Source organism: Myotis lucifugus, unplaced genomic scaffold (genome assembly GCF_000147115.1).
Source record: "Myotis lucifugus unplaced genomic scaffold, Myoluc2.0 scaffold_9, whole genome shotgun sequence".
In the NCBI taxonomy this organism is placed as follows: domain Eukaryota; kingdom Metazoa; phylum Chordata; class Mammalia; order Chiroptera; family Vespertilionidae; genus Myotis; species Myotis lucifugus.
This window is the reverse complement of record NW_005871057.1, coordinates 10,804,221-10,816,825: the sequence shown is the minus strand read 5'-3', so window position 1 is coordinate 10,816,825 and position 12,605 is coordinate 10,804,221. Positions and strand designations below refer to the sequence as shown.

Below are 12,605 nucleotides of genomic sequence, written 5' to 3'. Positions count from 1 at the left end.
TTGCTTCTTGAACATCTGGTGCATGCACTCTAGGAACCTTATTCTGAATTCTTTTTCCGTCATGTTGCATATCTCTGTCTCACTTAGCTGCTTTTCTGGCGAGTCCTCCTTTTCTTTCCTTTGGGGGTTTCTTTGTCTACCCATGTTTGATCTCACTGACATGACTAGTTGTTGAGTCGTTCAGTGGCTGGACCCTGGGTGGCAGTGGCTGCTCCCTGGGTGGCAGTGGCTCCTCGGGCTGTGGTTGCTCCTTGGGCGGTTGTGGTAGCAGCGGCTCCTCTGTTGATAGCAGAGCCTCTGGTGGGTGCTGTTCACAGCTGTGGTGGCTCTTCTGGCTGGTGGAGGGAGGCTTCACACACAGCAACTGTTCCCCAGTCAGAGCGTGTGGTGATCAGGAGGCCGCTGTTGCTTGAATCTGCTTTCCGTGGAGGGATGCAGGTCTCCTCTGGGCTCTTGCAGTCGCGCTGCTTGCGAGTCGTTGCCTCCGGGTTAGTAGCCGCCGGGTTAGTAGCCGATCTCTGGATGCCGGTAACAGCTACCCAAGATGGCGCGGTCTCGCCGCTGCGCTGGCGCCCAGGGGGAGGTTTCAGCCTCAATCTCTAACCATCCGCATTTTTTAGGAGTTCTCTGTCTTTCCTGGCTGCAGACTGTCTCTCAGCTGAACCTCCCCAGCTTGATCGGGCTGATTGTTACCCGTTTCAGCTGCTCGCCCCTATCTGCTCCGGGACAAAGCACCAACACGTCCGTCTAAGCCTCCGCCATTTTTTTTTTCCTCATCGATGTTTCTAACTCTCTGTCTCTCTCCTTTCTTCTGTTGAAACAGCTGTGAAATGATGAGTATACTGATGAGGAGGGCTGGTGCAGGGGCGGGAGATTATGCTGGGGCCAGGCCCTACCGGGCTCTTGGAGAAACTCGAAGGCTGGGTGCACAGGATGCTGTGGCCTGGGATGGTCAGATCTGAAGGGCTGGATAGAGGAGGCTGCTGGGGTGCAGGCAGCTAGAGGCCGAACCGCAATTCTTTATATTTGGAGGTACATTTTTCTCAGGATTACAATTGTGTTACATAAAATTTATTATTTGGTCTGGAAAATTGGTATGAAGAAATTAATAGACATTTAAAATATTGTTTTTTATATCTGCCATAGTTTATTTTGGGAAAAAAGGTATTTTTTATAATACATTTATATTAGTAATAGACTTAGAAATTAATCCTTTAATGATGTATTCATAATGATTAATCAGATTTCTTGTTTTGAGGTGTACTTCACATTATGTAATATATAGGTTCTTAAAAAGTTGTGCTAATGCCAGCATTTTGTAAATCAATGCATACTTTATTTATTTATTTATTTATTTTCCAATGCATACTTTAAATCATGACATTTCATCTTTTATATGAGCATAATTTCCTATTACCTCTTACTTTAGTCCTTATAAAATAATTCATGCTGTGTTCACTTAAATTTTGTTTGAGGAAAACATTTTTTTGTAGATAAGTTCGTATTTCCTGTCAGAAAATAACATGTTTTAATTTTGGCTCAGCTGTCAGTAAAATTAGTACAGAATTGGATGCCTACCTGATGCCCAGAAGCTTTTCCTACCTTTGTGTCCTTTAGAAGGTCAATGTTGTATTACATCTTGATAATCTTCTTCCATCCATTGGTTATACATTTTAAGTAAACAACAGAGATTTTTAGGTGATTTGCTGTTTAAAGAGAATCCATCATAAATTAATTTGTAAGAAAAAGCATCCCCATTCTTGATATATCTATTTTACTATGTAATTTTGAAGAATCATGCAGTGTAAAAAGTATGGATTGATGCCATCTAAAGGTTAGGATTAAACTCTTAGAGCATTATCTGTTTTGTTGACTCAGTAAAACATAACAGACCTGTGGATTTCTTAATAATCATAACGTATCCAACATATGCTATATAGTAATACAGTTGCTTAGGGGGATGTCTGTCTGTGGTTTTCTGTCTGGCCCATATATTAGTCAACTTCTTACTACTCATATCACACACCCTTAGCTAATCATAGCTACCTGTTCATTCAGATCTTAGACTACTATCTTTATTCATAGGCACACACACAGAAAACTTGAATCAGGCCTACGTACTTTGCAGCTGTTAGGTTCCTTAAGATGGAATATGTCTATGAATTGCTCTGACAATTTCTTTTTTGTTCATAACCAGTCATTCAGTTTTACTGAGTATTTACAGCATGCCAGATAATATGCTAAGTACTAGGGATATAGTGGGCAACTAATTGTATTCTGTTTCTCCATGATACTCACTGTCAATAATAATTGTAACATAGAGATAATATAATACTTTGGGGGTACATATGTATATAAGAATATTTTGGGATACTCTGGGGAGTAATACCTAAATCAGTCTTGATATTCAGGAAGTGATCTGTAAACTGAGACCTGAAGTAGGAGTTAGCCTGGCAAAGACAATGGGATGTACATGGTGGTTAATAAAAGCGCATCTGAGTAGAAGATAAAGCACTTGCTAAGACCTAGAATATTTATTTTGGCTTTAATGCAGATAAAAATAGCTAGTGTAGAGTTCTTACTATGTGCCAGACACTACATATACATTAATTGATTATTCCTCATTTGATATTATATGAAATAGGTGACATTTCTTTCATGCTACAGATGAAGAAACAGACACAGAAAGGGTAATTGCCCATAGTTACACGACTAGTAAGTTATAAAGCCATGATTTCAATCCAAACTTACCAAGAATTTGTGTTCTTAACCAATGCACTATAACCTGCCTTCCTGTTTTGTTTTGTTTTTTAATTAAAAAAAATGATTTTGGAGAGGAAGGAAGAGAGAGAGAGAGAGAGAGAGAGGGGGGAGAGAGATGGGGAGAGAGGGGGAGAGAGAGGGACATTGATCATCGATGTGAGAGAGATACATTGATTGGGTGCCTCCTTACGAGCCCTGGCAGGGGGTTGAACCTGCAGCCTTCTGGTGCACAGGATGACACTCCAACCAACTGAGTCACATGGTCCAGGGTCTGCCCTTCAGTTTTAACATTCATGATCCTCTGGAGAGATAAGCAAAGGCCTGTTCCTGAGAAATTTGGTCTTTTTTTGAAAGGAGCCAATGAAGAATTTTGAACACAGGGATATCATGATCAATTCTATGCTTTTAAAGTTTACTTTGTAGAGAGTGGATTGACGAGGGTAAAGACTAATTAAGAGACATTTCAGGCATGTGTTGAAGTAATGACTGAGTGGGGGGGGTTAGGGACATAAATACATTTGAGTGATGTAGATGTAATTGGACATGATGAAGGATTGCTTGTTGGGGAGGAGGGAGGAATGGGGAGTCCACCTAATTTTCTGGGTTGGGCCACTGGATAGATGGAGTACACGAGAAACACTGGATAGATGATAAGGATTTGTAGGTTATCAGTCTAGATATTGAAGCCATAGAAATTCTTGTTAGGCAGATCTCTGAGACATAGAAATGTCTAATGAAGTAGGAAGAGATGCTTCAAGGAACAGGTCAAGAAAGGACAACTGTCAAGAGTGTGATGCTTCAAAAACCAAGGGAAAAAAGGGCGTAGGTAGTGGTAAATGCTTTAGCCTTAAATTCTTGACATCTCTCTACTTGTTAACACGTTTCAATTCAAAACAGCAAGACTGCTTCTTAGCTCCCATATAATAATAACTAGAGGCCCAATGCACGAAAATTTGTGTGTGTGTGTGGGGGGGAGGTTCCTCAGCCCGGCCTGCACCCTCTTGCAATCTGGGACCCCTCACTCCTAACCTCCCACCTGCTCGCTCCTTACCACTTGTCTTGCCACTCATTAGCACTGCCACAGAGCCGGGAGAGGCTCCTGCCTCCGCTGCTGCGCTCGCCAGCCGTGAGCCTGGCTTCTGGCTGAGTAGCACTCCAGCTGTGGGAGTGAACTGACCACTAGGGGGCAGCTCCTGCATTGAGTGTCTGCTCCCTGGTGGTCAGTGCGCATCATAGTGACTGGTTGTTCCAGTCATTCCGCCATAATGGCCGCTGGGCTTTTATTATATAGACTAGAGGCCTGATGCACGAAAATCGTGCAAGAGTAGGCCTTCTTTCCCCTGGCTGCCGGCACCGGCCTCCCTCTGGCACCCAGCACCCGGGCTTCCCTCTAGCCATTGGCAGGCACCCGGGACACGGGCTTCCCTAGCAACCCTGGCCTCGTCTGGAAGGTCGTCCGGAAGGACATCCAGGAAGACAGCTGGTCTAATTAGCATATTATACTTCTATTATTATAGATAATAATAAGAAGTAACTTTTAAGATTTATATAGCACATTGCATTTTATTATGAACTTTCTTTAAATTTTAAAAACCTGCATATCGTCATAACGATTGCAAGAAAAATAATACTCTTATACCAGCCGTGGGCAAACTACGGCCCGCGGGCCGGATCCGGCCCGTTTGAAATGAATAAAACTAAAAAAAAAAAAAAGACCATACCCTTTTATGTAATGATGTTTACTTTGAATTTATATTAGTTCACACAAACACTCCATCCATGCTTTTGTTCCAGCCCTCCGGTCCAGTTTAAGAACCCATTGTGGCCCTCGAGTCAAAAAGTTTGCCCACCCCATACTGTTCATATAGGCTCAGAAGTTAACATTGTGCCACATTCTGTGTGTCTTTATACACAGAAACTTATTTCTCTCTTACTGCTGAGCCATTGATAATTGATTTCAGATCTTATGATACTTCATATTAAATATGCAGATATCATGATACTTCATACTTAAATATTCAGTATGTTTCACCTGAAAAGTGAGGTATTTTCTAACATAACTGCTCTATAATTAGCATAGTAGGGAAATATAATATATTTTATCTATTGACTCAGTAATGTCCATCATAGTCTCCCTGTCCACTATCCAAGGTTCAATCAAGGATCTCATATTGTGATTAGTTATGTATTACAGACTTTTAAATGTATTATAGTTGGCACACATTGTGATTCTGTCTTCTTCTTGAGATAAGGAGGAAAAGCAGAAAAGTGAAAGGTCATAAGAGAGATAGGATTTGACCATAGGTGAAAAAAATCCACAATAGTGGTAATAATATGTGCCTATTTAGAGAAACTAAAGAAAAGAGTCACAAATGAAATCATATACATGTGGAGAAGAGAACAACACTTCAAAATTTTTTGATATTCCATGCATTAAATATTGTGCTAAGGACTTTATATGCATCATACTTAATTCTATGTCAACATATGAGATGAGAAAACTGAATTTCAGAGATGTTAAATGACTTGTTCACACTTTATTAGAAATTGTTGAACAAGGTATATAAACCTAGGCCAGTCTGATTTCAAATTTCTTATTTTTAACCATTATGTTTTATTACCTTATATTTATAAGTATTTTAATGTTCACTGGGAGCAAAGAGTATTCTAGCCCTGACATAGTACAACTGTGAAATGATAAAGAGCTTGGACAGAACACTATTCATTATTAGGATATATGGGCAGAGGAAGGAATAATGTTTTTTGCTTTCTGTATCCTTGGTTAGAATTTTTTGCCTTTTTATTTTTATAGTTTTTGAACTCAACCTGTTTTACTTCCTAATTCTTGGTTTTCAAAAATTTTGTCTTATTATTTATGTCTTGGGTTGATATAAAGTCCTTAGTAATTAAATATACTTTCCTTTATTGGAGAGGATTTAAAATTTAAATTGATTAGATGAAAATCTGGCATATTAAATTACTGCTGAATTTTATTTATTCATTTGCTCTTTTAGTTGGCACTTCGAAATGAGGAAGCAGAAAATGAAAACAGCAAATTAAGAAGAGAGGTTGGTAAAAAAAATTTTAGTATCTGTGGTGTTTCAACAAAGATACTTAAAAAAAAATTTTAAAAAATTTATGCTGTAACCAGAACTGGAATCATCTAAGTAAGTGATGTTTTCAAACTGGCTGATTTTATGACATGACTTTGTGTCAGGGAAATAGAAAATGAATCTGGAGGTGAGGCCATTAAGTACTACATTCATCTCTTACGCCTATTTGGATAAATCTTGCTTCCTGTTGTATAAACTATTCTTTGTTAGTTTCCTAACTGAATATATGACTGGATTTCTGTCTTATTTCTTATATTTATCCAGCATCCTTTTAAGATTTTTGTTGATGAAATCTTGTCAGTTCTAATTATTATTTGGTTTTTCTTAGCCAAATAATGTTTGTACATTCTTTATCTTGATAAGAATTTTTATCTTTTTAGCACAATCAAGATGTTGTTTTTGTTGATAATTAATATTCTTGCTTTCTTTTATCCAAAATAATATCTCATCCTTTTAGAATTTCTCTTTATTTTTTTTTAAATTTCTGATTATCATTTTAAATTATATTGCCTTTCTCATTTCTAATTACTCTTTCCTGTCCTTTTCTGGAGAACAAACGTCTAAAGAAAAAGGTGAGGCTTTAGGGGTGGTGAAATCTGGGGTTTTAAAGATATGTTTTGAGGTCACTTTTTAGAGGATAAAATTTTCTTTTTCTGGATAGTTTCTTAATAGAATTTTGTATTTGGTCTACCTTCAGAATGAACAGCTTCGTCAAGATGTTATTGACTATCAGAAACAAATAGATTCACAAAAAGAAACACTGTTATCAAGAAGAGGAGAAGACAGTGACTATCGATCACAATTGTCTAAAAAAAACTATGAACTTGTTCAATATCTGGATGAAATTCAGGTAAAATGGATAGAAGTCAGTTCAAGGCAGTGCTTCTTATAAAACTTTAATTTCATTATAGTATAAAACTATTTAGCTCTACATTTAAATTCTTTAGTATAAATCTATAACTGTGTATTTGTAAAACATGAAATAAATTGTATCTTGGAAGGTGCAAATCTTGCAAATCATTCTTTTTATATGCCTATCTTGGGCATTAAGAAGAAGTAAGATCCTTAGGTAAAGTGTTCTTGATATTAATTTGATGTAATTGGTCAACAACAGTTGATACTAAAGATCTATGAAGAATTCTCTTTTCTCCAGCAGATACTTATGATGCCATTTAATTTTAATTTAGCTTAAATTTCAGTTTCTTAAATTGTTTTTAATCAGAATGTCTTTAACTTTCTTAGACTTTAACAGAAGCTAATGAGAAAATTGAAGTTCAGAATCAAGAAATGAGAAAAAATCTAGAAGAGTCTGTACAGGAAATGGAGAAGATGACTGATGAATATAATAGAATGAAAGCTATTGTGCATCAGACAGATAATATAATGGACCAATTAAAAAAAGAAAATGAGCATTATCGGCTTCAGGTAAGAATTTCTGTTGAACTAACTTATTTTTGCAGACCTCATAATGCCTTGTTACTAATTATTTGAAACTAGATAGTACTTTAACGTTCTAGGATATGAATTTTTGTTTTATGCTGCAGTATGTCATTTTATACTGTAATATGTTGCCTTGCTGATACATCTTCTTTATACAGTGGGGCCTTGACTTACGAGTTTAATTCGTTCCGAGACCGAGCTCGTTAAGGAGCTCATTAACTCAAATTATTCTGTCAACTCAATGCAAAAAATCGGCCGACAGCTGGTATCTCAAAAAACTCGTTAGTCGGGACACTCGTTAAGTCAAGGCCCCACTGTATATAAAAGGCTAATATGCAAAGTGTCCCCTTGGGACTGGGAGTTCAGTCGCTTGCTATGACATGCACTGACCACCAGGAGGTGGCATGAAACGAAGGGATGCCCTAGTCAGCAGCCGGCAGCTGGGGAAGGGAGGCCCCAGCCGGCAGCTGGAAGGAAGGCCCTGGTCGGCAGCCAGAAGGGCCCGATCAGCCCTGATCGCTGGCCAGGCTTAGGGACCCTACCCATACAGAATTTCATGCACCAGGCCTCTAGTTTATCCATATCTAGTTCTCTAATTTTCTTACATGTACCTCATAATTCTTGCCATGTAGGACGTATAGGTGATACGTAACAAATGTGTAGATCAGCGGTTCTCAACCTGTGGGTCGCGACCCCTTTGGCGGTCAAATGACCCTTTCACAGGGGTTGCCTAAGACCATCCTGCATATTAGATATTTACATTACGATTCATAACAGTAGCAACATTATAGTTATGAAGTAGCAACGAAAATAATTTTATGGTTGGGTCACAACATGAGGAACTGTATTTAAAGGACCAGAAGGTTGAGAACCACTGGTGTAGATAGTAGTCCTACAAAGCTAATAATTATGGGAATTTTCTACAAAGACTCTTAGGAGTACTGTGAAACATAAAGTTTAATTTTACATCATAAATATACAATAAAAATCAAAGAAACCAATATGTTGTTCACACATGGGTTTAAACTTTATTTAAGAAAATATAATAATACTTAAAAATATAATTTTCTAGTAATGAAAAATAATTATACAACTCTAAAGATGCAGTAACCATTAAATGTCAACTCTAACTAGATAACTGCTCCAATAATCTATACTAATAAAAGGGTAATATGCTAATTAGACAGGGAGACCTTCCAGGAGACCTTCTGGATGTCCTTCTGGACAAAGCCATGGTGGCGGGGCCGAGGCTGAGGCGGTTAGGGGCGATCAGGCTGGCACAGGGGGGTATTTGGGGGCAATCAGGCAAGTAGGGGAGGGCAGTTGAGGGCATGAGGCTGAACAGTTGGGGGCAAGCAGGCCGGCAGTGGGGGGCAGTTGGGTGCGAGCAGGCCGGCAGGGGGGGTAGTTGGGGCGATCAGGCCGGCAGGGGGGGCATCTGGGGGCGATCAGGCGGGCGGGGGGGTTAGTTAGGGGTGATCAGGCCGGAAGGAGGGACAGTTGGAGGCGATCAGGCCGGCAGGCAGAGTGGTTAGGGGCGATCAGGCAGTCAGGCAGGTGAGCGGTTAGGAGCCAGTGATCCCACATTGTGAGAGGGATGTCCGACTGCTGAGGGGTCCCAGATTGGAGAGTGTGCAGGCCGTGCTGAGGGACCCCCCACCCTGTGCACGAATTTCATGCACTGAGCCACTAGTGAATATACATTAATAATGTACGTGTGTATATGTGTATGTAAATGCATATTGTGTGTGTAATATATTTATAAGTATTCATGTATAAGAAATGTATTTATATTACACTAATTTGCAATAATTCTAGAGATGATTGTTGCCTTCTAGGTGCAGGAGCTTACAGATCTTCTAAAAGCAAAAAATGAAGAAGATGATCCAATCATGGTAGCTGTTAATGCAAAAGTAGAAGAATGGAAGGTGCCTTTTTCAATTGACATAATGGCTTTTTCATTTGCAGTTTAGATTTCAATTTTTAGTCCTGTTTTCTTTAAAGGCCTTATAACAGTTAATGACATATTTATTAGGCATTTAAAAATGTGTATTAAATGTCCTAGCTAGAAAAACTCCTTTGTCCTGCGTAGTCCTCTAGCTTATTTGTTGTTGAATGAGCTCTTCCACATTCAGTGAGTTCAACTTGTAAAGAAAATTTTTGATAGAAATCTAAGTCCAAAATATAATGTATTTGTCATCTAAAATAGACAATTCTAAATAGACTTAATTACTTTAACATAAATCATAGTTACCTTAAATATGTTAGATATGTAGTTCCAGGTTACATTTTACTGTAGTCAGTTTTTCTGCCTCTCCTTCCACGTCAGAGTAATTAAGCTTTTGGCATTCAGTGGGAATGGGAGTAAGGAAAGGGATCTTTCAGAATCATCTGTGATGTCTTTTCAAAAATCTCTTCCTCCTCACTGCTCTCCAACCACAACATATCCCCAGCCTTACCATATCAGAAGTAGGATCCTAACAGTTACATATTTTCAAAAAGTCTGAAATGATTCTGAATAAAATATATTTATATTTATAAAAGCCTAAGCAACCCTTACGACCGAATGACCGGAATGACCGGCCAACCAATTGCTATGACTTGCACTGACCACCAGGGGGAAGACACTCAACACAGGAGCTACCCCCTGGTGATCAGTGCACTCCCACAGCCAATCTCCTGCAGCCCCTCCCCCTGGCCAGCCCCCTGAAGGCCCCTATCAGGGGGGGCCATTTGGCCAACCTCCCACAGTCCCGCTTCACCCCCCCCCCCAAACCAGCCAACCTCCTGCAGTCCTTCCGGCTGGCCAACCTCCTGGGGTCCCTTCCCCCAGCCAGCCGCCCCCCCCCCCATAGGCCTCAGTTGCAGGCCCACCCGTGCATGAATTTGTACACTGGGCTTCTAGTCTATATATATAAAAGCCTAAGCGACTGACCATTCAACCAGTAGCTGTGACGCACACTGACCACCAGGTGGCAGACACTCAATGCATAGGCATGGAAACATGGAACAGACTGATGAATCTCAGAGGGGAGGGGGAAGGGGGAAGGGTGGGAAGAGATTAATCAAAGATCTTATATGCATACTAGAGGCCTGGTTCATGGATTTGTGCACCAGTGGGGTCCCTCGGCCTGCCTGCAGGGATAGGGCCAAATCTGTACACTGGGCCTCCAACATCCCCCGAGGGGTCCCGGATTGCGAGAGAGCTCAGGCCAGGCCTAGGGGCCCACCAGTGCACAAATCTGTGTACTGGGCCTCTAGTTTTAATTATAAAAGCCATCACTTTAGTCAATGTTTCTAACAGGGTTCACATAAATCTTACTGGTTATTTGGAATTGGTTATCACTTGGGAAGCTCAGATAATCTATATTTTAAACAAAGGCAAATGAGTCCTATAGAATCAATTAGAGGACAATAAACCTTCTGTAAAAGACCAGGGAATAAATATTTTAGACCATTTGGTCTTTGGTATCATTACTCAACTCTGCTATTATAGCATGAAAACAATTGTAGACAATACATAAATGAATGAGCAAAGTACTAATACATCTTTACAAAAATAGGTAGCAGGCCAGATTTGATTTGTGAGGCATAATTTACCAATCCCTAGGGGAAAAAGTTGTTTTTACCATATTTAATTTTGGGAGGAGAGATGGTAGCATATGTATTCTTTCGTACTTTGTTTTTCCTTAGTATCTTTTTTTTGTTCAAATATTTCTTTTTTTAAATCTTTATTGTTAAAAGTATTACATACATCAGCTTTTTCCCCATTGACTCTTTCTAGCCTACCCTCTTAGTATCTATCTTTTTGCTTAGTATTTTTTTAAATTTTATAAATAGATTTTTTAATGTTTTTTTAATTGATTTCAGAAAGAGGAAGGGAGAGGGAGAGAGAAAGAAAAACATTAATGATGAGAGATGAGAGAGAATCATTGATTGGCTGCACGCCCCCCAGCAAGGATCAAGCCCACAACCCAGGCATGTGCCCTGACTGGGAATTGAACTGTGACCTCCTAGTCCATGGGTCTATACTCAACCACTGAGCAACACAGGCCAGGCTGCTTTTTAAGAAACATTATATCAGTGCATATAATATTGCATTGTTCTTTTTAATGGCTGTGTAATTTTTCTTTGTGTAATATTTAGGAGGTTTCCAATTTTTCCTGTTGGAAACTATTTTAATGTAATATCATTGTATATTCATGATTTTGAAAATCTATATCTATAGAATAAATTGATACAAGTATAATTGTGATACACATTGCAACTATATTCTTTCAGTTTGTCATTTGTGTTTTGGCTTATGGTATTTTTTTTTTTTTTGGCGTCCCTGGGTGGGCTTATGGTATTTTTTTGTTATGAAATATTTTTTATGCATTATATAGTTGTATATGTTATGGCTTTTGGCCATTATATCATAATTAGAAAGGATTCTGAATATAAAATTATTTCCTCATATTCTAGCATCTTTTACTTCCATTTTTTACATTTAGATCTTTGAAGTATATGTAATTCATTTTGGTATAAAAAATGAGATATGTATGCACTTAGAGCTAGTGTTGTCCAAACATAATTTATTGAATATTTTATCATTCTCCTACTAAAATACGGTTCCATTTTTATTACAACAAACTCTTGTTCAATTTGAATTTATTTTAGTACTTTCTTTTTTTATATCGATTGATCTATTTTTAACCATGTATACTTGTTTTAATTATTGTTATGTGTAAATATTTGGAAAAAGCTGTTCTCATTTTTCTATTTTTAGACTCTTGCCTATAAATGTGTTTTTTAATACAAATTTTATATATATGTGTGTATATGTACATACACACACACACATATTTTTTTTTTTTGGTTAATCCTCACCCAAGAATATTTTTCCATTGATTTTTAGAGATAGTGGAAAGGAGGGGGAGAGACACAGAGAGAGAAACATTGATGTGAGAGAGACATATTGATTAGTTGCTTCCTGCACACGCCCCAACCAGGGCCAGGGATCGAGCCTGCAATCAGGGTATGTGCCCTTGACCAGAATCATATTCAGACCCTTCAGTCTGTGGGCCGATGCTCTATTCACTGAGCCAAACTGGCTAGGCTAGAAATAGTTTTAAAAAATATTTGTTATTTTATTGTGTATGTATTCAATTTATAAATGAATTTATAGATTGCTGTTGATATTTGGTCCTACTAGCAAAGAACACAAGATTCCTTTCTTTTTTTTAAATTGAGGTGTAATTGACATAACATAAAATTATTTCAAGTGCACAGTGTAATGATTGCATATTT

At 38.5% G+C, this 12,605-nt stretch overlaps 1 protein-coding gene across 1 annotated transcript in view; it reads left to right on the top strand.

The window, feature by feature from the left end:
- Positions 1-12,605, top strand: part of CEP290 (centrosomal protein 290) — a 118,495-nt gene that overhangs the window by 11,087 nt on the left and 94,803 nt on the right. Inside the window, exons 8-11 of the mRNA XM_023749772.1 lie at positions 5,778-5,831; positions 6,574-6,726; positions 7,119-7,301; positions 9,155-9,244. Coding sequence (XP_023605540.1) covers positions 5,778-5,831; positions 6,574-6,726; positions 7,119-7,301; positions 9,155-9,244 — 480 coding nt within the window. The remainder of the gene's footprint in view (positions 1-5,777; positions 5,832-6,573; positions 6,727-7,118; positions 7,302-9,154; positions 9,245-12,605) is intronic.